This window comes from Pan troglodytes, chromosome 13 (genome assembly GCF_028858775.2).
Source record: "Pan troglodytes isolate AG18354 chromosome 13, NHGRI_mPanTro3-v2.0_pri, whole genome shotgun sequence".
NCBI classification, from domain to species: Eukaryota; Metazoa; Chordata; class Mammalia; order Primates; family Hominidae; genus Pan; species Pan troglodytes.
The window spans coordinates 87,743,123-87,767,895 of record NC_072411.2 but is presented as its reverse complement, the minus strand read 5'-3'; the positions used below and the strand labels follow the sequence as shown (position 1 = coordinate 87,767,895).

At 35.1% G+C, this 24,773-nt stretch overlaps 1 protein-coding gene and 1 long non-coding RNA gene across 5 annotated transcripts in view; one reads left to right on the top strand and one right to left on the bottom strand.

Annotated features, from left to right (window-relative positions):
• The window catches only part of FSIP2 (fibrous sheath interacting protein 2), a 114,510-nt gene extending 113,529 nt beyond the window's left edge, over positions 1-981 (bottom strand). For all 3 annotated transcript variants that reach the window (XM_016950151.4, XM_063791323.1, XM_063791324.1), the window contains exon 1: positions 131-981. In XM_016950151.4, the coding sequence (XP_016805640.3) occupies positions 131-229 (99 nt within the window). In that variant the 5' untranslated portion in view covers positions 230-981. The remainder of the gene's footprint in view (positions 1-130) is intronic.
• LOC134808057 (uncharacterized) lies at positions 37-19,255 on the top strand. 2 transcript variants are annotated; one of them, XR_010150165.1, is made up of 3 exons: positions 37-217; positions 9,687-9,795; positions 18,409-19,255. It is a non-coding gene; the product is annotated as an uncharacterized LOC134808057 (long non-coding RNA). The 2 variants fall into 2 exon arrangements; XR_010150164.1 differs by lacking the exons at positions 37-217; positions 18,409-19,255 and adding exons at positions 411-555; positions 13,693-13,829.
• The last annotated feature ends 5,518 nt before the right edge of the window (positions 19,256-24,773 follow it).

The window sequence follows — 24,773 nt, the reverse complement described above, 5'->3', positions numbered from 1 at the left end:
CCGCAAGAGGGCAGCCTCCTGAAGGGGGACAGTTGGGAGCCTCGCGACCCGTGTGTGGCGATCCCTGCCCCGCTCCCCAGCAGGCCTGCGGCCGCCAGAGGACGACGCCGCCCAGCTTGCGGCCACTCACGTCTCTGCACTGCTGGGTGTCCGCGGCCAGGACGCTGGCGACCGTCTTGGTGACGGCGACATTGGCAGGCTTGGAGCAGGCGCCGAGGTACAGTTCCATGGCCGGCACAGCCCCCCTCAGCCACTTCCTCACCCGCCCCGCTCTCCTTCTCTAGCACCCCGTTGTCCCTCTGTCCGGACCTGACCAGGAATGGCCAGAGCCCAACGACCACAGCCCCGCCCCGCGCGTTCCAGGCTTCCAATGGTAGCGGCCCCAGAAGGGCGGTGGCTTCCTGAGGGGCGGCTCGCGCTAGCGCGTAGAGCGCCCGCAGAGCTGGGAAAATCGGTCCGAGAGGCCTGATCTGAGAGGACCACAGTTGAAACTTCATCTTTCTCTGAAACCATCACGCCTTAGCCAATCCTAACGAAAACGTATAAACTTTGTTGGTGGGTAACTGGTTAATTTCCCCTGGCCTCCAAGGAGCCCTGTTCCGTTCAATAAAAATTCCCGAGTGATTGTTTTTGCCCATTCTACATCTTCCCCCATATAGACCACACCCCATCCCCAGGCTCCCACAGCTTCTTCCCACACCAGGTCCACAAGGCAGACGCGTTGGCTTCCTAAGGGGCTCATTGCCTTCCTCCTGTCTCCTCTGTCCCCTAGGTTTCCTTCTCCTTTCTAGCGCCTTTTACCACTCTCCCACTGCCTCCTCTCTGCTCCTGCAGCTTGATCCTATTTTCCTCTTTCTCCTCAACCATCCAGCTGAAATTTATAAAGTGCTTGACGCTTCTGGGCCAGTCATTGAGCTAGGCACTGGGCAGGACACAGCCGTGAGTAAAATATGGCCCCTGACTGTAAGAAGCTAACTAGACTGGGAGTATTCTGAGGGCAGAGACAGTATGTGTCTAACCCACCTGTTGTTTAGACTTAGCTTCATACTTTCTTTGGTCCACTGCTGTTCTCTTTTATTTCTGGCCCGACTAGTAATAACAGTTACCATTTCTTCAGAATCTACTAACTTCCATATACTGTGCCAAACACCCTTTTAAACATTTATTTATTTTAGTAGCCTTATCAATAATTACCCTTTATTTTTCAAAGATTGAGGAAGACTGACAATTGCTGTTAAATGGTGGCTCCTGAGGCTGTTTTCTTAATCAGTGCACTCTGCTGTCTTTGTTGTAATTCCACACATGTGCTTAGGACTCTTAAATTTGAAATCTAAGCTTGGGATATAGTCTATTGCCAGCTTCCATATGGATATCCCACAATTGTCTTAAATTCAATCTACTCAAATCTCAACACACACCTTTCACCAAAACAGGAAAAAGAAACAAAGGCTTCTTCCTGCATTTCCTATCTCAGTGACAATACCAAAGTCTACCCAAGCCAGAAACTAAGGAATGCTTCCAGATACTTCTTTTTCCCCTTATCTCCCATGTTTAGTTGGTCCCCAAGTCCCACTAATTTTATCACTAAAATTAATTTGCCCGATTCTATCTACTCCTACTTTACTCTCCCGGTTAAGCCGCTAATCATTTTTTGTTTGTTTGTTTGCACCATTGCCACAGCCTTATAACATCTCCCTGCCACCATCTACCCCAACAATCCATCTTGTATCAATTTGATCTTTGATGGCAAACTGACCATTTCTCTTCCTCACTTTAAACTCCCAACTGCCCTCAGCGCAAAGTGTGTAATAGCCTCTGTTACTTGGTCTCTGTATCAGTTTCTTATTGCCAGCAAATCACCACAAACTTAGTGGCTTAAATTACCACAAATATATTACCTTACAGTGATGGAGGTTAGTAATCCAAAGAGAATCTCACTGGGCTGAAACCAGTGTATTGGAAGTGCTGTGTTCTTTCTGGAAGCTCTAGATCACAACCTATGTTCTTGCCCTTTCCAGCTTCTAGAAGTTGCCTCTTCCTCACACGTTAAATCTGGCAATGTAACATCTTCAAACCTCTCTCTGACTCAGACCTCTGCCTCCTTCTCTTCTACAATTAAAGAATCATTGTGATTACATTGGGCCCATCTAGGTTATCCATGCTAATTTATCTATCTTAAGATCAGCTGATTAGCAACTTTAATTCTATTAGCAATCTTAATTCCTCCTTGCTATGAAATATTCACATACTCAGTCTTGGAAATGAGGACATAGACATCTTTGGGGTACTATTATACTACCTGTCACAGCCCCGTTTTTGTCCATCTCTGAGACATAACTCCCCTGTACCACCTCTCAGAACTGAACCTCAAATGACACCAAACTGTTTGTGGTTAGTTCTCTACACGGGGCCTGCTTATTCATGCGTGATTCTGCATCTTTGTTTATGCTGTCCCCTCTGCCTGACAGCCCCTTTCAATTCACTGCTTGGCTAATTTCAATCAGCCTTTAAAACAATTCAAGTGTTACACCTCTGGGAAGTCTTTCTGTCTTTCTAAGCTTTTGACAAATTCTCTCCCTTTGTGCTTTCCTCCATCTTAACTTTTTCACATTACAGCAAGAATATCTGTTTACCTGTCAGTCTCCCTTTACTAGAATGTAAATTCTTTTAGAGCAGGGGTTGGCTTATTCGACTTGTATGCACAGCACCTAGCATAGTGCTGAGCAAGCACTTAGTGAGCACTAAGTAAAATTTTGTTTCCTGACCTAGTCAGACATGAATGAGAACCCACTGAAAAATTTTAAGCTAATTCTTATTCTAGAAGAACACCCTGGCAACAATTTGGAAGGTGGATTTGTAGGGGTGAGAATAAAGATCTGGGAAACTTCATGATTTGTAGACAAGCAGAGAATGGATTTGAGAAAAATTTAAGAAGAAAATTTTCAAAACTTTGAGCTCTTCCTTATCTCACCTACTTTTAAAAGAACAGAGTTGGAGGGAATCATTGCTGTGAGAAGCTGACAGTGGTGGATGACAAGCTTGAATTTCCAGAGGAAATAGGTAGGCCAGAAAAAATGAATTATCAAAAAAAAAGAAAAATCCACATCAAATAGGTGAGTTCTATTTATAAGGAAAGCAAATGGAAAAGAAGAAGTCTACAGTGTAGATAAAATATCTATGACATTTATATGTAAAGGAGAATTTGTTGTATTCTCGGAAAAGTTAGAGGAGTATGTGTCTGAAGTTTTATGAACATTGGGGTCTTTTCGGAGACTTTATTTATTGTCCTTTTCTACATAACAAACCATTTCCAAAATTTAGTGACTTTAAACAATGATTTATTACTCCTCACAGTTCTCTGGGTTTGCTGGTGTTGTCTTGGTTTGCACTTGCTTAGCTAGGGCTAGATCATCTAGGATGGCTTCACTCACATGTCTGGGCTCTCAGAAAAAAACAAACAAATAAACTAGAATGATTGAGATGGCTGGATCATTGTCTATATGTATTCTTTTTCATTCTCCAGGAGGTTAGGCAATATGGTTTTACATTTTAGTCTCAAGACTTCCAGCATCAAGAGGGAGTAAACATTAATGTGCTCATGTGCTTCTCAAGTATTTGCTCGCATCACGTTTGTTATTGTCTGGCATGGAAGGAAACTAACTACGTAAAGATACGGATACACTAAGGCTCCCATCCATAGGGCTCATTGCCTCAGAAATCTACCAAAGATCACTCTCTAGTCAAATGATTCACATTCCTTCTATATTCAAAACACACTTACCTCTCCTAAGACTACCAAGAGTCTCATTCAGTAATGTGATTAGGCTTAAAAATTTAGTGTTTTGTAATCTATAATTATGTCCATGTACAGCTATTTGAATACTGCCTGTATGAATTCAAAGACCTATGAACTAAAAACCAAGTTGGGTTAATAATCTATGTATGAAAAAGCAATTTATCCAAAACCTTAGGCTTAAAGCAACATTAATTGCTTATTGTGTCTAGTGGTTTCTCTTTGGGTTTGGAGATTCAGATGAGGCACAGAGGAGACAGTTGGTCTCTGTTCTATGATGTTTGGAACTTCAGCTGGCAGACTTGAAGACTAATAGCTGGAATCAGTTCCTTCTAAAGTTATAGGATAAAATTTTCTCCTTCTGGGTCTTACTTTTGAGATCTATTAGAGAAGATCAGAAGACACCTCAGTTTAGGGTTAATTATTGCTTTATTCTCCAAACTCTACCCAGTGACTCATCCATCAGAAACTTTTCCAACCTAGCTGGTGGGAACAGGTAATGTTTACAGCTGTTTGTGAAAGCCCAGCACTATCTCTTTTGAGTGATTATTTTCCATGGCATATGGTAGTTTTCTCACAGTATTCTGACAAATATGCAGGAAATACTCAAAGATAATTCTCTGTACATCTTGAAAGTTCTCGTTCCATGCAGCTGTCCTCTTTCTACTTTTCTTTTGCATGCTCTAGCTCTATCTGCCTTCCTGGGCTCTGGGTTCTGTCTCCTGAACTCAGGGAGTCAGATGGGCTCCACCTGGATTCTCCTTCCCTCTGCTGTGGTTTGAAAGTTCTTTCAAGTTTTATCAATATGCCTCGCCTCTTTTGTTTATTGTTTTTCAGAGATCATTGACCATTCCCTGATCTAGTGTCTTGAAAATTGTTGCTTCCTATATTCTGTTTATTTTTTAGCTGTTTCAGGGCATATCTTCTCCATGTTACTCTGTCTTAAGAGGAAATACAACTCAATTTTACTTGTGATAATAGGTGTAGAGTTTTTAATTCTTTAGATAACAATTACTTTATTTGGGGAAAATCCCCCATATATGAATGTTGGTAGATGTTCAATCCCACTTTTTACTGAAATTAAGACGGGTCACATATTTTCATTTGGCATGCCTTGGAGGAGGGTCAAGGGCATGTGACTTTGTATTCTGAAAATGAATTAATTCAAAGATTCTTGTAGGCTAAGGACCATGAAGTCAGGGTTAATGTCTGGTCACAGCATAAGCAACAATATTTTAATCCAATGACATCTGTGGTTTTATATTGTGTTTCCATTTTCCTCAACTTGGATTATTTCAGACTTTCTTACATATTCTCTGAGCTTTCTCAAATCTTTTCTGTCTAGGTTAGCCAGGCTGGTTTTCTATTATTTGCAACCCAAAGCCCTAGCTTATATAATAATCACTATACTCGCAGGTTTTCTTCATTTTTATTTATCATTTCTTAATGTAACTATATAAGCAGAATATTTAAATGTTTGGGTTTTACCACCTCCTTATGTCAAATTGAGAAATAAAATACAAGATCTTTAGGATCCTGTGTTGGTCAGGATTTTCAAGCAAAACAGAACCAACAGGGGATATGTGTTTATGTGTGTTAGTGTGTGTGTGTATCTTCCTCTATATATATACAGAGAGCTGTCTACATATGCCAGTAGCCGAGCAAGCTGAGAAAGAGTTGCTGTTTGAATCCAAAGGCAGTCTGTTGGCAGAATTTCTTCTTGGTTGGGGGAAATTAGCACTTGTTATGTTAAGCCCTGCAACTGATTGGATGAGACCCACTCATATTATGGAGGGCAATCTACTTGACTCAATGCCCACTGTTTTAAATGTTAATCTCATCCAGAAAACACCCTCGTAGAAACATTCCAAATGTTAGACCAAATATCTGGGTGCTGGATCTCAGCCACAATTATATGTAGAATTAAACATCACAGATCCCCATTTTTTGTCTATTTCATTAAGCTGAGCTAATTTCTGAATCTAAAAAATAGAAATGATCGTTTTAGTTTAGAAAAAGCATTCCAATTTAAGTTATACTCTTTAAAACACAATATTTAATTAATGAACTCTTATGCGGATTCAATCTAGCCATAAACTTTTCTATTTATTTTAATTTGTATGTAGTTATATATACTTCCTTAATTTCTTGAATGTGTAAGAATTCATTTGATTATTTTTGCTTTCATCTAATATTTGACATATATTCTTAATAATGCCACCTTTTAATTAATATTTGGTTGACTGATATCTCACAATAACTTTATCTCTTTTTTTCTAAGCAAGGTATTTTTAAATTAAAAATAAAAAGTAAACTTTTGTTTAAAATTACTTGTCTTGTCTACTTTATCTTATATTGTCCAGCTTCAATAATTTAATCTGATAGTTTAAAATAATTAATATTAATAAATTCACCAGAAAGTAGACATAATAAAATGTTTTGATAATACATTGCAGTGATCATAATTCATTTAACAGTTAAAAAGGTAGCCTGCACATAAAGCATATCTAAAATTGCTAGTAAAAGTAGCTAGTATATTGTAATGTAATAGAATTACTCATAATACAATAGACTGAAACTAAGAAACTTGAGGAATTGACATTAACATTCTAAAATGACAGAAGGTTTCAAAGATTTTAAAGGATTTTTTCCAGAAATGTACAGTAATGATTACAATGTGAAATCTAAAAAAAGCCTGAGAAATAAACAGGAAAAGAAGAATAGATATATAAATCTATAGTAATTAAGGCTGAATGTTAACTAGATTAAGGTTCAATGCTATCAAGTTGCTATATGCAGATATAGTAAAGGGCATATTAACATAAATTCCATCACAGAAAGGTAAACACCACATTAGAAGAGTGTATGAGTTTCTTAGAGCTCCTGTAACAAAGTACCACAAGCTGGGTATCTGAAAATAACTGAAATTTATTCCCTCACACTTCTGGAGATTAGAAGTCCAAAATCCAGGTATTGACAAGGCCATGGTCTCTCTGAAGGCTCTCTTGAAGAATCTTTTCTTATTTCTTCCCTGCTTTTGGTGATTGCTGGCAATCCTTGGCATTTCTTGTATCACTCCAATCTCCGCTTCTGTCTTCACATGGCTGCTTCTCTGTGTGTGTGTCCATGTGTCCACATTTATCATCTCTTACAGGGATACCAGTCATAGGATTAGAGCTCATATTAATCCAGTATGGCCTTATTTTGGCCAGATTACATATGTAAATAGTCTATTTCCAAATAACTTCACATTTTGAGGTTCTGAGTGGACATGAATTTTATGAGTACCCATTTAACTAAGGACAAAGGGTGAGAGAACATCTTGCTGTTGAGGTAAGATTGGTATATTGGTATGTCATTAAAGACTTTGTTAAGGATATCGATTTGACAGAGGGCTCAAGAGTCTGTCTAGTAACAACAAAAATATAGATATCAGAATCTTCATGATGTATGTGAGTTTCTAAAGGATTCCAGAATCTGCAGAAGAGCAGATGGAATGAAACCACCAAGCCTCGTTTAATTGATTCACTAAGAGTACTTATTTTTTTATTTTTGGAAAATAACTTCTTTGATGATGTTTTATGTATTTTTCAAATAATTATCATTGTTAAGAAAGAAAAAATGAAAACTTATATTAAAAATATAGTTAGGAACCACACAGTACCTTTTGATAATATGAGGTATATATCTTTGCCAACATCTGTCTTTAAAATACTTTGCATTATACTTTGCATTGCTTTGTAATATATTTATCTTAGTGGTGTTGAAAAACTGATACTTAACACAGATTTCTGACCTGTTAAATAGTTCAGACCTTAAATAAAGGGCCCAGATTAAATATTGGTTGGAAAACTTACTCATCTATTCTCTCTCTCTCTGTCTCTTCTGTCTCTCTATGCACACACACACACACACACACACACCCAAGTGAAATATAAAATAAAAAGTCATGCTAAATACATTTTTAGTTTAAGCTTAAAATGTAAGGTAATGAGACATATACCACATCATAAGTGGAGAAAATTTCTTGGTAGTAAGAGACATAAGAATATATAGTGCAATTTTAATAGCACAGACTCAGGTGTAAGATTGCCTGTGTTTAAACCCTATTTATTTCAACTCTTTGCTTTTTTTCTCATCTCTAAAATTATCATATCTTATGATATCATTGATTGGGCAGCATCAATACAGACAATGATTTATAGTGATCAGTCTGCCCCATCTCTGTGTAGTCCTGATCATTGTACCATGTTATCTAGCTTAAAATCACAGAAAGACATTGAGGGGCTGGACTTTCTGTTTTTTATAGCTTTTTTTCATTTTAATTATTGGAATAAATTGCTCTTACAATCTCAGCCACTGTTACATATGTTAGGTGTTTGGGGGAAAAAGTTTGAAAAATAGCTAGAAAATATTATCCAGCAAAATGAGTATTTTTGTTTTATTAATCAAATGGCTGCAGTTTGTTTTTAAATTTTGTCACATATCCAAAAATATTATAAAACAAGTATTCCTGCTTATTAACTTTATATATAAGTGAAGCGTAAGCAATTTACTGTTATATAATCAATTTCCAGTAAAACTATGTTAATACAAATAATAATATCTCCCACTTATTCCTCAATAAGTCTACTGTAGTTAAGAAGCCTTTAAAGCGGTTTCAAATTATCCCTGCCTTGTGATATTTATACTCTTATGTAACCTCAAACATTTAAAAGGGAACTGGACCTAGTGACTAGCTTCTAACAAATATAATATGGCAAAGGTGATGACTTTCAAAATGTTGCTTTCATCTTGCCCACCTTATTCTACTCTCTCATTTACTTAGTATAAATGAAGCCAGCTGCCAGGTTATAAGCTATCTAAGGAGAAGTCCATATGGCAAGGAACTGGGACAGGCCTCTAGCCTACAACCAGGGATGAACATGAGTCCTTTGTCCAGCAGCCTTTGAGGAAGTGAATTCTGCCTACCTTCATGTGATGGGGCTAGGAATCAAATCCTCTCTTAGTTCAGCCTTCAGATGAGACCTCAGCCCTGGTCAACAGTTTGTTCACAGCCTTGTAAGACACTTTGAGCCAGATGCACACAGCTAGGCTATGCCCAGAGTCCTGAGATGCAAAAACTGTGAGATACTAAATGTTTGCTGTTTTGAGTGGCTAGGTTTTAGAACAATTCATTTTATAGCAAGGGTAACTATTTTTACAATGTATCATTCATTGTTGCAGTCAGCTGACAAAGTATGTGATCCTTTCATTAACACTGTGAGACAGTTATTACAATCTCTACTTTTCAAAGAGGAACTTTGGGTTGGAAGAAATTAAATAATTTGCCTGTTATCATAAAGCTTTGAAATGGGCTCTGTTACAAGGGATCATTCTTAACCAACAAACAGTTCTCCTTTCTCCTCATGATTTTTTAAAGTAAAATTATTTCTTACACCTTAAATCTTGAAAACTATGTATATGTTTGCTTCTCATGTTGGATTTCACCAGCATATAATTATAAAAAATAACAGAAAACCAACGTTAAAACCACCACATCAGCAGAGCTTCATCATCCATTCTCTGCACGATGACCCTGACAAAGCCTGGCAGAGGCATGAGGGGCAAGTTATGAAAGGGTTGATATAACAATTTCTTTTCTTGATTCTATATCACATGTTAAAGATATAATCATTAAACTATTTTATGCACTTCAATAATCCACTGATTCCATTTGCCAATTTATTATCAAAATTTATCATTATTTTCATCTATTTTAGCAATCTTCTGTGATGAACCAAGAATTATATAAATTAACTACATTGTATATGAAATACTAATTACTAATTTCTTATTCTAGTGTAAATTCTAGTGTAAATATATTTGATATATCATGTAATTATATTTTCAGCATGTCTGTGAAACTCACCCATGCCATCTGGAAAGGAAAAAGTCAAGTTGCATTTCTGCAATACATTCTCTCCCTTCCCTGAGGTGCTCCTGGAATATAAAGAAAGCAAGTGAGTTGAACTAATCCTCTTATAAACATACTAATGACACATCTCCCAGTAAAACAACAACAATAACAATAAAGGTCTTCTGCTAACAAAAGAGTCTTTTCCTATGTGAAGTTTTAGTAGAATGTGCTTAATTGTCTAGAATTATTTATAGTAAGCAAACAGAAGTATATGGACTTACGTATAATGGCTCCTTGGAAAATGTTATATTATATATGTAACTCTTTCTGTAGAAAATATCTGTCTCCTTTCATGAAAGTGAGGTGCCTGCATACCTCATAGAAAGCTTATCTGTTCACTTGGGCCAGAAATGTCTTTGATATTGTGTGATAGGACTTAGAGAACTGAAATAAACACAGACATTCTGACCTCACCTTTCCTTACCTGTGCCTCATGATTCCATGTGACTTTGAAATTGTTAGTAAAACTTGATACTGGATAAGATCTCTGAGTGCACAGTCTGAATTATCAGTCTGATCCTTTCTGTTATTTTAAATTCCAAGAAGTATTGATTTGTATGATAGCTTTTCTTAAACTTCATCGTTCTATCAGTTGGTTTAATCATTTTAGTAGCCCTTGGGGGCACAAAAGGCACATTCTATATTAGTAAAATAATACACATGTGGGCAAAAATCTACACAGTAAAAAGAAAAATAATTCACTCTTTCATTCTAGATTCTGATACTCTCAACCCAGAAGCAAAAACATTAGTTTGTGTATTATTTTACACATGCAAAAATATCTTATAAAATATTAAGTTTTCAGGGTTCCACTTGGTACATTTTTAACTGAGCAATATATTTTGAAGATCATTACATGTAAGCACACTAGGATTTAATTTAGTTTTTAACCATATGGATGTGGTATTTAATGCTGTAATTACCATAATTTATTCAGCTAGTCTTCTATTTATGAATGTTCAATTTTTTACATTACAAATGTTCTACAATAAGCATCCTTTTAGATAGATTGCTGGATTAAAAGGTATACCCATTTCTACTGGTTTTTTTCCTTAGAGGTATTGCCATGCTTTCCTCAAAGCAGTTACAATAATTTATCCTCCCGGAAATGGACATCTGAGAAGCTATATGCCTGCAATTAGTGTTCTCTTTCTATACTAGATAGACCCTTTTCATAGATTGTGGTCTCACCTAATGGCTAAAACGATTTTTTCTCTATATATAATTTTCTTTTGTTTCAGAGATAACAGAGATTCCTCTCTCCTTTCCCCCAATTTTTACTCTCCATTTTTTATTAAAGAAACTTGTACTTTGTCACCTTTAAGCAAAGTCCATAGATAATTTTCAGTTTTTGTTGTTGTTGTTGTTGTTGTTGTTTTTGAGATGAGTCTCGCTCTGTTGCCCAGGCTGCAGTGCAATGGTGCGATCTTGGCTCACTGCAACCTCTGCTGCCTGGGTTCTAGCAATTCTCCTGCCTCAGCCTTCCAAGTAGCTGAGATTACAGGCGCCTGCCACGGCACCCGGCTAATTTTTTATTTTTAGTAGACATGGGGTTTCACCGTGTTACCCAGGATAGTCTCGATCTCCTGACCTTGTGATCCACCCACCTTGGCCTCCCAAAGTGCTGAGATTACAGGCGTGAGCCGCACCCGGCCTCAGTTATTTTTAAAAATATAAGTTTAGGTGATGAGTAAAAAGACCAAAAGTAGTGAGTAAAATGGACCACGTTACTTATTATGGACTCAACTGTAAAATTTTATAGTTTTTGTATCTTTTACAAATCAAACAAAATTTAAAAATCACAATACACATTATATATATATTATATATAATATTTGGTATAAAAATGTACCACAAATTGAAAACAAGTTTGTACTTGTCAGCTTAACTATGCACAAGAGATTTAACCCAGTAGACCGGACACCACTATTTTTCAGAAAAACCTACTTGCTTCACCCATGTCCCTACAAATGACATGAAATCATTCTTTTTTATGGCTGCATAGCATTCCATGGTGTATATGTGCCATGTTTTCCTTATCCAGTCTATCACTGATGGGAATTTGGGTTGGTTGCAAGTCTTTGCTATTGTAAATAGTGCTGCAACAAACATACGTGTGTATGTGTCTCAGCAAACTAACACAGTAACAGAAAACCAAACACTGCATGTTCTCACTCATAAGCGGGAGTTGAACAATGAGAACACATGGACATAGGGAGGGGAGCATCACACACTGGGGCTTGTCGGAGGTGGGGGGCAAGGGGAGGGAGAGCATTAGGACAAATACCTAATGCATGCAAGGCTTAAAACCTAGATGACAGGTTGATATGTGCAGCAAACCACCATGGCACATGTATACCTATGTAACAAATCTGCACGTTCTGCACATGTATCCCAGAACTTAATGTATAATAATAATAAGAAGAAGAAGAAGAAGAAGAAGAAAAACCTACTTGCAGGGTTCACACTTGGCTGGCACCTGGGAATTTGGCAATCAAACCATTCACAAACTGATAACACTAGTTCATTGTCCCTGTATGGTTTGTGAAAACAATGCAGTTTATGCTGAATGCCTGCCTTCTTTCTAGGAGTTTGGTATTTTGATATGTGCTAGAAGCACGTGCTTACAAGATCAGCCCCCATAAAAACCCTTGACTCTGTTATGGGATGAATTATGTCCCCCAAATTTTATATGTTGAAATTGTAATGCCAAGTACCTCAGGATGTGACAGTATTTGTAGATAGGGACTTTTAAATGGCAATTAAGTTAAAATGAGGTCATGAGGGTGGGCTCTAATCCAATATGACTGGTGTTGTTACAACAAGGGGAGATTAGGACAGACGTACACATAGGGAAAACATGCCAACACCTTAATTTCAGTTTGATAGCCTCCAAAATTGTGAGAAAATAAATTTTTGATGTGTAAACCATCCACCATACAGCAATTTGTTATGGCAACCCTAGCAAACTAATAAAGGCTCTGAGTGTCTAATGTGCTTTGTGGCAGACATATTGCATACATTTTACTGCACTTTTCACTGCCAATGAAAGGAGCATGCTAGGTGGTCCTCTAAGAGGAGGGGGAGAACATTCTAAGACTGTGTATGGATTTCTCCAGACTCCTTCCTTTGCTGATCCTGTTGTGTATTCTTATGCTGTGATAAATCTTAGAAGTGAATACAACTTTATATGGAGTTCCATGTGTCCTAGGAATCACCAGAGGTGTGGGTGGTCTTGGAGATTCCAGAAACACTGATCCCGCCAATATAATATTTCAATAAATAGTTTTGAAACTTAGAGACTTTTATTATTTGGCTAACAAATACTCTATTTAGGTGAAATCCTGCATATATGAATTGTCAGTGGGCATTCAGTGCCCCTTTTAACTGAAGATGAAATTTGGTGTATTGTTGTACTTCTCTGTCTTGTTTTATCTGGCTCATCACAACAATATGAAAAATCTTTAAAGAAGATTTTAATCTTTCTTGTTAGTGCACTCTTCAATAACTAGAACAGTGCCCACTAATTACTATTAAGTAGAAAGGACTCATTAGTAGGTATTCAATAAATGCCAGTTCAGCAAATGAGTAAACACATTGTTTATTTATTTTGGGGTCACAGTTTAAATGGACATTGCCCATGTATTTACAGTAGGGTATCTCCAGTTTTCTTTTCTTCCTTTCTTCCTTTTTTTATGGGGGAAGGAGGGCATTCATTTATGAGCATTGATTCTTCTAATTGACACTGCCCTCTTTTAGATAACATCCCACATTTTTAGCTTCTAAATTGCTGTTTTCATGTTCAGTGTTAAGAACATGAGCTATAGAATAGTAAAAATGTGTTAAGGCTTGCTATTGATCTACTTCTCTCATTCATTTATCTACTTAATGGTATGTACATCATAAATTTGTAGTAATAACTTTGTTACATACTTTACAGAAGAAGATTTTGTGATTGTTCAGCCTTCAAGCACAGATGCTTATAAAACCTGTCAGTATCCACAAATTAATCATAGTATAGGGATTACAGATCTGCATGAAGAGAAAGTTATTTTGTTAAACGGAGGATCTCAAACTGTGAGTAATTTGTGATATTAACTGAGTGAGTCAAGTGTAATTTTTTTTTTTTTTAGATAAAGAAAGGCAGATTTGCTAGAGAAAGTAGAGAAATACGTTGTGAGGAGGCAATGGGCAGGATCAGCAGAAGAGAGGCTTATGCCAAGGGTAATATTTTTTAAAGTAAAGCAAATGAGAAAAGAACAGAATAGGGTCTTTCAGATTTAGTAAGAGTATTAACTTATGCAAATTTATTTTCATTATAGATATATAATTTACATACTTTGCTTATATAAATATGTCATGTGTGTATTATGAGTTTAAGGAGGGAAAGTTTGAAAGTGACACAAGATGATTGATTATGAGTATTTATATTTCAATAAAATATTATAAAATGTGAAAACCCTTCAAAATATTAGAACAGAAATTACTATTGAACATCACTCAATTGAACATTTTTATTTTATAAGTAATAATACAGGGGCTCAGTAAAATGAAATTATCTTCTAAAATTATAAATTAGATTAGTGGGAGATTTAATATTAAAACTCAAGTCTTCTATCAGTTTTCCATCAAATCATACAGCTATGAAAATATAATGCTAACTGTCCAAGCATGTAACTTTGGATCTGTTCTATTTAGTAAACTGAAACTGGCATTGAGTTTAGATTATTTTTTAAGCAAACACATTTGTTACATTACGTGCAATAACCACAAAAAAGAAACTGTTCTCCAATTTTAAAGAATAAATATTCATTTAAATAGGATGCCTCTAATTGTGGTTATATAATTTCTTTACTTTTTATCCTTATTATAATGAATTAAGATAATTTTTTTGTTAACATTGGAATAATTGTTCATGTAGTTGGTATTATAACTATTCTAATATGTATCCAGAACAAGCACCAATTAAAAATATTACTGCATCCTTATCATCTTCTGCCAGCTGGTTGTTCATATTAACATTGCAGGGGATCACGGTGTTATTTTAGGAAACTGCTTATCAAGTTATGGGTTTTTGTTGGTGTTATTTGGTTGAATTTTTTCACTTAATTAGTGAACAGTTTGAGAAAAGCTTTATCTTTAGTATGGTTTCAAAAGTAATGAAGGTGGGAATAATAAAGACCTTTGGAGGCATTCTACAGAAGAAAACTTCGTAAACAAACAAAAAACTTTCCATTCTTCCCTCCCTTATTTGTGGCTTTTCTTTCTGAATTTTCCCTTGTCTGATATCAGTAACTGACTTCTATTATATTATATTTGTGTATGTTTGTCACATTATTCCCTATTTCTCTATTTTAAATCCTTCTTAATCACTTTGTTTTAGATGTGTTTCTTACATACAGAAAACTGTTGGGTTTTGTTTTGTGGGTGATTTGAAATTTTTTTTATATGTAATAACCCATTTTCACTTAACATAAATATGTTGTATGTTACTTAGTGTAATTATTTTATGTCATATTTACTAAGTTTCACTAGGTGTCTATCTCCTTCTCTTGGTTAACTGTGTTAAGGGTCTTAGTTGACTTATAAATATTTCTTTTAAATTTCTTTCAGATCTTTATACAAAAAGTAGTGAAGTTATTTTCAACTACTGACTCATAGAAGGTGCTCGTAATATTTTCATTTTGGCTCAGGAATTGCATACTGAAAACAGAGTAATTTTTCAAAATTCTAGCCAAATATAAAAGACCATCAGAACTATCAGAACTATCGTTTCTTGCTGTGATTTTGAAGATACAAAATATAATGTTTTATTTAAGTGAGAAAATTCAGATAATGTTTGTAATTCATGGATTAAATTATTCCATCTGTCCTGATTTACAAAGGTGCCTCATTTCAAATATGATCTTATTATTCTCTAATAGGTTTAATATTGTGAACATGTTTTAGATTTGCTTTCATTTTAAATTTATCATGTTTTACTTTGCATAACCTTGATAATCACTGTAACTATTATTTTTGCAGGTACTTAATTATGTGAAAATAATTACGTCCTTCTTTAAGGGATCTAGCATCTTCTTCATTAAATTATGTCTTTCTCTAATGCAACTTAAAACCACAATGAGATACCACCTTAACACAGCCAAAATGGCCATGATTAAAAAGTAAAAAAAAAATAGATGTTGGCATGGATGTGGTGAAAAGGGACTGCTTATACAATGCTGAGAATGTAAAGTAGTACAACTTCTATGAAAAACAGTATGAAGATTTATAAAGAAATAAAAGTAGATCTACCATTCCAGCAATCCTACTACTGGGTATCTACCCAAAGAAAAAGTCATCATTATATCAAAAAGACACCTGCACACATATATTTATTACAGCCCAGTTCACAATTGCAAACATATGGGACCAACCTAAGTGCCCAACAGCTGATAAATGGATAAAGAAGTTGCGATATATACATTATATATATATATGTGTGTGTGTGTGTGTGTGTAATACGGGATACTACTCAACCATAAAAAATAATAAAATAATATCTATTGCACAATTTGGATAGAGCTGGAGGCCATTATCCTAAGTGGAGTAACTAGGGAATGGAAAACCAAATACTGTATGTTCTCACTTACAAGTGGGAGCTAAGCTTTGGGTATGCAAAGGCATGTGGAGTGGTACAATGGATATTGGAGACTTAGAAGTAGGGAGGGTGGGAGTTTTGGAAAAAACTACATTAAAACTGCACTAAAATCTTAGACTTCATCACTATACAATTCATCCATGTAACTAAGACCCACTTGTACCTCAAAAGCTATTGAAATAAAAATATATATATACTAAAATTATATCCTTCCTCAATATGACCCAGCCTCAAGGGGACCCAGCCTCCTTTTCAATCAAGAGATTCTTGGTATGTAAACTGCTCAAGAATGGAAACAATTAAGGGGCCATGAGTCTGTTTTGGTGACAGGTTATATTTCTGTTCGGTAGATCCAGAACTTCTCATTTACACGATCAAAAAATAATTTAAGAGACTGCCATCTATATTTTTTTCTAGGGAAGCCAATGGTTAACTAGCCAACACCATACATCTCTGTGAGTCAATCTATTCTGATCACAGCTTTGTATCTCCTGTCTGTTACAGTAATCATGCTTGCCTTGTGTTTAGTAATTAAGTGCCACCACTTGCACCATGCCACTTAGGATCCTATTATCCTCATTGCATTTAGAGATTCCTGTTTTATTGCAGCAGTTACCATTGTAATTTCTGACCTACAGCAAAGAGTGACTACAGAGCTCTTCAAGGATGCTGGGATTCCCCTCACAAATTTGGGAGGATGAGAAGATATGAGCAATAATGAGGAAAAAATTTAATATTTTTATTAAAACTTATAGTCTGTGAGGGTTTTTATAACACATCTGTATTTTATAATATCTGAATTTAAACATCTCAGCACTTTCAAAAACAAGCAAGTCATGTATACTTAGCACTAAATATATTTATAATTCAGAATTTAATGTGCTATTTTTACATATTCTAGAGAATCAACAAGGTTTCTGTGTGGGTGGAAAAGCATAGCTCTCCATATATATTATATAACTATATTTGAATGGGAAACAAAGAAGAGCAGAAGTCCTTATATCATATAAAACAGATTTTAAATCACTGAAAACTTTTTAAACTTCTTGACTTTTTTCTAATAACACAGCTTAAAACCCAAACACATTGTACAGCTGTACAAAAACATTTGTTTTATGTCCTTATTCTATAAGCTTTTTTCTATATTTAACATTTTAATTTTTTTTCTTGTAAAACTTTTGTGTTAAAAACCAAGACACAAACACGCATGTTAGCCTAGGACTGCTCAGGATCAGGATCATCAATATCACTGTCTTCCACCTCCATATCTTGTCCCACTGGAAGGTCTTTAAGGGCAATCACACATGAAGCTGTCATCTCCTAGTATAATAATGCCTTCTTCTAGAACACCTCATGAAAGAACTGTTTGAGAATGTTTTGCAGTTAACACCTTTCTTTTATAGTTCAAGGAGTACACTTTTAAATAATGATAAAATTATAGCATAGTAAATACAGAAACCAGTAACATAGTTATTAATTATCATTGAGAAGTATTATGTACTGTACATAATTGTATGTACTATGCTTTTATTCGATTGGCAGTACAATAGGTTCATTTACACCGGCATTACCAAAAACACGTGAGTAATGAGTTGCGATATGACTTAGGATGGTTACCACATCACTAGGTGATAGGATTTTTTTAGCTTCATTATAATCTTATAGGGCTACCATCATATATGTAGTTTATTATTAGTGAAAACATCATCATGTGGTGCATGACTATGTATAATTTTATGTACCACTTGCTGTGAATTATCATTAATTTTTGTGATGAGCGCTGAAGCAGGAAATAAAAATTGAGTTTGGCTGAGCATGGTGGCATGCGCCTGTAGTCCCAGCAATCCAGGAGGCTGAGACAGGAGGATCCCTTGAGCCCAGGAGTTTTAGTCCAGCCTCAGCAACATGACAAGACCCGCATTTGAAATAATAATAATAATAGTAATAGTAATTGAGGTTGTAAGATATTCAAAAGGCAACAGCCTTAAAATCACCTTATACTCTGTTCTCTTTTAGGGAAATATTTACTGGGCCTTCAGCTTTCTGTACTACTTCGGAACAGCACTAGCATCTATCTCAGGGTTTAAAATATGGAAGTTCTTGCCTTCCTTGAATATTTTCTCCCAGAAATAACATATTGGCTCTCTTCCCTGTGACATGCCTCATCTGACATTGGCTGGCTTTCATACGAAACCTTTGTTTTAGCCTACTATCAATTCAACTTTTACATTGACAAAACGTAATTTTTGGTTGTCAATGTAAAAGTTGACATTTTTACATTCAACTTTAATTTAAATGCTGAATTTAAATTTAAATGCTGAAAATTTATTTAAGCACTTAAAATGATATTAGAAGAGGTATTTTATGTTTTTAAACAGAGATATATTTCATTTTTATATGCAGTCAACAGATCACATGTGTATGTCTCTTATGTGTTCCTGTGTGGGAATAGCTTGGATTACTACATAAGTTCTCTGAGAATATTAAGTTCATTTAGGGGAACAGGACATATCTATATGAAAAACAGAAATAATACTACAAATAAAAGAGAGATCACGAGATAACATGTAATTAATTCTCAGTGAATGACATGTCATGAAATCATCAGAAGAGATGAGGATATGGGAAAAGCTTTATGAAAGTAGTCAGAACCATAAGGAAGATTCGGTTTTGTTAAACAGAAAGACCTTTTTCCACTGTGGTATTAAGTTTAATATGATTTTCATTGTATTAAAATACTAATGCAGTAAGTTGAAAATATAATTGCATTCTTTTCATTTAATCTATTGTAAAATATATAATCAGAATGATATACTTGTAAAATAATTACATATATAATAAAATCAATATACTTGTAAAAGAATCACAATTTAAGATTTATTTATTATTTAAGTTTAATAATGTATATTATTTCTAAAACCTGGATTAGCTGTGCCAACATTAATACATAAGATATAAAGCCCATTTTATATGAAAATGGAAACAAGAAATATGATTTTGAAATTGATGTTAATCATAGGCTAAACAAAGATTCATAGGCTAAACAAAGATTCATAAAAGATTAATTTGAATAAAAATTTAAGACATATTTATTCTTGTTGCCATATACGTACAAATGTAAAATATTTTATCTCCTCAAATCTTTTCTTTTTGCAGATGGAAATCATTTTGCATATTGTACTTATTTTATGTGCACCCATTTTGTTCCCCATTCTCTCTCCAGAATTATTTAAATTCTGAATTTTAAAATTAAATTAAAATTAAAGTTTCCACTTACTTTGATCTAAAATATTAAATTATCATGTACATTTAAAAAGTTTCTAAACATGTAGTAATTTTTTTTCTTTTTTTTACTTACACTAGTTTAAGTCATATTTGAGCATTCAAAATACAAGATTTCACTAATCCTACCCATGTGGAAGGATTCAGTAACTGTGGTAAGCTTAGGCAAAACAAATGTTCGGAGTTCATTTCTCCAACAAACATTTAGTACATTGTAAACATAATACTGTTTTCTCCAGTCCCCCAACCTGAGTCAGATATCCTCCTTTAAAATTTCTTACTTGACTGAGAGGTAAAAGAGTTGCAGAAATGAATAGGATTGCTGGACTAGTTGGACTCATGGAATAGTTGCCTACAGCAGATACAAGGCAAGTGCCCCAATACATTTGATATTGGTTCAGAGAAAATATGAAAGAAATTGTAAAGTAAATGTTAGATTAAAAAATACAGGGATGAGGAACTCCAAATTCTATGTATAAATTCTGATAAAATCTCTAGCTGACTCTGAAACCATGTGAGGCCAAGTCTAGGCAGCACAGATCAACCTCATTAGTCATCAGGGAAACACAAATAAAACTACAATAGATTACTACTAGACATCCATCAGAATGGCTGCAGCAAAAAAGACTGTCAACCACAAATGTTGACAGAAACATTGAATAACATGGCCTATCATACATGGTTGAAGATAAAATGTTAAAACCACTTTAGAAGAAAATCTGGGAGTTGTTTCCCCCTTTTTAAGTAAAAATGAACAATCTGTGACATAGCCTTCTCCTCCTCAGCTTTATTCAAAAGACATGAAAACTTATTTTCAAAAAAGAAGTGTGATGTTCATACCAACTTTAATAATAGTCAAAAAAAGTGAACAGCCCAAGTGTCCTTCAAAAGGAGAATTGTTAAACAAATGTGATAATTCATACCATGTACTCCTACTCAGCAATGAAAGTGAACAAATTAGTGATACACAAAACAGCATGGATACATTTTTAAAAAAATTATTGGTGAAATAAGCCTTGTCCAGAGTGCATGCTGAATGATTTCATTTATATGAATTTGTGGAACAGATGAAACTAACGCTTATCGGAAAAAAAGTCATAATAATGATTGCCTTTGAAGGGGTGTGAATAACAATTGAGTGGGAGGTGAGATTAAGGCAATATCTGAGGTGACAATAGTTGTCTCTATCTTGATAAGATTCGAGTTAGGAATATTCATTCGTTAAAACTCAGCCAGTGTACACCTAGGATTTGTTCATTTTATTGTATGTCACTATTATATTAACCAACAAAACAAAAAACTTGAACAAATATTAAACTCTGTCTATATCACTGTATTCAGAGGTTTATGTACTGATATTTGCATTTACAGGAAACGATAAAATAAATTAATAGTAAAGCTGGCTAAAGTAAGAAACTATTGTCAAGTAGCCAAAGAAAGAAAAATTATAGACAGGAAAATGTATAACCATTTAATTCAAAAGCTTAGTTTAATGAAGCTTGCTATGTCAGCTCCCAACAGAAAAAAAAAGTAAGGTTTTCAGATTGATGGAGAATAATAAATAGCAATCAAATAATAACCAAATATTACACAATTTGAATAATTTACTAAAATATATCATGAGGCTTTTAAATTTGGCACAACTTTAGAATACTAGAAAAGTCTATATAGAAAGCAAATTATGGTTTTGTAAATTCTCATAATGTAGCAGACTAATGGATTTTAAAAATTGCAGATACAGATAGGGGATTGTACAGCTCAGATCTGTGAGGAAGGGCTCTGGAATAGACAGAATGTGATATGTCTAGAGGAGAAAAAGAACCTGGGAAATTAGTTTATCTGGATTCTGATTTCACATCAGCTTTAGATTTCTTGAAGAAGGAGAGTGTTTTAGGATTACTGATTTTACATATGTCATCAGATAGAAGATAGATATATTTGAGTAAACTCTCAAAGAGTTTTTCCAAGAGAACAGAGTATATATGAAATTGATTGCTTTGTACACTTTGGAAAGCATAAGCTATTGATAAAAAGAGATTCTATTGTTGCGATTGTACTGAGGAACAGAGAAAGAAATTATAGAAGGAATCTTTTGACTTTTGGCAAACTCTGTAATTGCATTCCTAATTTCTGATGTCCCCCTTCTTCTTTACTACCAGCAATTGGTAGAGAGAAGTAGTACTCGCCTACTCAGCCTCTCCTGCAGCTACTATGGCCATTTTATCACAGTTGTGGATGAAGATACGTAAAATATCCTTAGAAGTCTGATTCTGGGGAAAACTCTGGTGAGGTACTATGCAAGACAACCAACCCAAGGCACATAATCATCACACTCACCAAGGTCAAAACAAAAGGAAACTCTAAAAGGCAGCTAGAGAAAAGGGTCAAGCCACATGCAGAGGAAACCTCATTAGGGAAACAACAGACCTCTCAGCAGAAACCTTAGAAGCCAGGAGAGATTGGGGGCCAATTTTCAGTGTCATTAAAGAAAAAAAAATTCCAACCAACAATTTTATATTCCATCAATCTAAGCTTCTTAAGGGAAGAAGAAATAAAATTCTCAGACAAGGGAACATTGAGGGAATACATTTCAACTAGACCAGATTTATAAGAGGTTTTTAAGAGAGTGCTAAACCTGGAACTAAACGAATGACACCTGCTACCATAGAACACATTTAAGCACATAGCCCAAGGTACTATAAAGCAATCATATAATCAGGCCTACATAATAACCACCTAACAACACAATGTCAGGATCAAAATCTCACATATCAAAATTAATTCAGAATGTAAATAAGCTAAACACATCACTTAAAAGACATAGAGTACCATTCTGAATACAAAGATAAGACTCAACTATCTGCTGTCTTCAAGAGATCCATCTTGCATATAACAACAACCAAGGCTCAAAGTAAAGGCATAAAGTAGAGACCTACCATGCAAATGGTACCCAAAGAAGAGCAGAAGTCACTGTTCTTATATAAAACAGATTTTAAATCACTGAAAAGAAGGACAAAGACAGACATTAGATAATGATAAAAGGTACAATCCAACAAGAAGTCTTAACTCTACTAAATATATACACATCCAATAGTGGTGCACCATATTCATAAAATAACTTCTAAGTCTAAAAAAGGACTTAGAGAACCACAATAACTCTGGGAAACTTCAACAACTCACTGACGGTGTTAGCCAGATTATTGAGTCAGAAAACTAAGAAAATTCTGGAATTAAACTTGACACTTGACCAAATAGACCTAATAGACATCAACAGAACACTCCATGCAACAACCACAGAATGTACATCTTTCTTATTTCCGCATGGAGAACATTCCAAGATTGACCACATGCTTGGTCATAAAGCAAGTCTCGATCAATTAATACAAATTGAAATTATACCAAACACACTCTTGGACAATAGTGCAATAAAAATAGAAACCAATATGAAGAAGATCTCTCAAAACTACATAAATTAATGAAAATTAAACAACTTGCTGCTGAATAACTCCTGAGGGAACATCAAAAATAAGGCAGAAATTTAAAAATTCTTTGTAATTAATGAAACTTGGTTCACAACTTACCAAAACCTCTGGGATGCAGTTAAAGCAGTGCTAAGAGGAGAGTTTACAGAACTAAATACTTTTATCAAGAAGTTAGATTTCAAATTAGCCATCTAACTTTGCACCTAAAGGAGTTAGAAATAAAAAACAAACCATCCCCAATGCTAGCAAAATAAAAGAAATAACTAAAAGTAGAGAGGAACTTAATGAAGTTCAAATCCAAAAACCATACAAAAAATCGGGCTGGGCACGGTGGCTCATGCCTGTAATTTTAAAATCAATGAAACTGAGTTCGTTCTTCAGAAACTATATAAAAAGATTGATAGACCACCAGCTAGGTTAACAGAGGAAAAACAAGAAGATCCAAATAAGTATAATCAGAAATGCTAAAGATGACTTTACAACTGATCCCACAAAAATAGAAAATATCCTCAGAGAATACTATGAACAATTCTATGTACACAAATTAGAAAATCTAGAGGAAATGAATAAATTCCTGGAAATGCACTATCTACTGAGATTGAATCAGGAAGAGATTGAAAACCTGAATAGACCAATCAAATTTAGATGGAACCAAAAAACACTCCAAATAGCCACAGCAATTGTAAGCAAAAAGAATAAAGCCAGAGGCATCACACGAACCAACTTCAAACTATACTATAAAGCGCCCATAACCAAAACAACTTGGTACTGGTACAAAAACAGACACATAGACCAATGGAAAGGAATAGAAAACTCAGAAATAAAGCTACACATTTGCAACCATCTGATTTTCAACAAGATCAACAAAAATAGGCAATGGGTTAAGGAATCTCTATTCAATAAATGGTGCAGTGATAACTGGCTAACCATATGCAGAGAATGAAACTAGACTGCTATCTTTCACTATACACGAAAACTAACTCAAGAAGGATTCCAGACTTAAATGTAAACACTAAAGCTATAAAAACTCTAGAAGAAAACCCAAGAAATATCTCTCTCGACATCAACGCTGGCAAAGATTTCAAGACAAAGACACCAAAGGCAACTGTAACAAAACCAAAAATTGACAAGTAAGACCTAATTAAACTACAGAGCTTCTGCACAGCAAAAGAAACAATCAATAAACAACTTACAAAATGGGAGAAAATATTTGCAAACTGCATCTAAGAGAAATCTAATATGTGTAAGAAATTTAAACAAATCAACAAGCGAACAACAAATAACCCCATTAAAAATGGGCAAAAGACATAAACAGACCCTTCTCAAAAGAAGACATACAAGGCCAGGTGTGGTGGCTCATGTCTGTAATCCCAGCGCTTTGGGAAGTCAAGGTGGACAGATCACTTGAGGCCAGGAGTTCAAGACCAGCCTGGCCAATATGATGAAACCCTGTCTCTACTAAAAATGCAAAAAGTAGCCAGGTGGGGTGACACATTCCTGTAATCCCAGCTACTCAGGAAGCTAGTCACAAGGGTCGCCTGAACCCAGGAGGCAGAGGAGCCAAGATCGTGCCACTGCACTCCAGCCTAGACGACAGAGCAAGACTCTGTCTCCAAA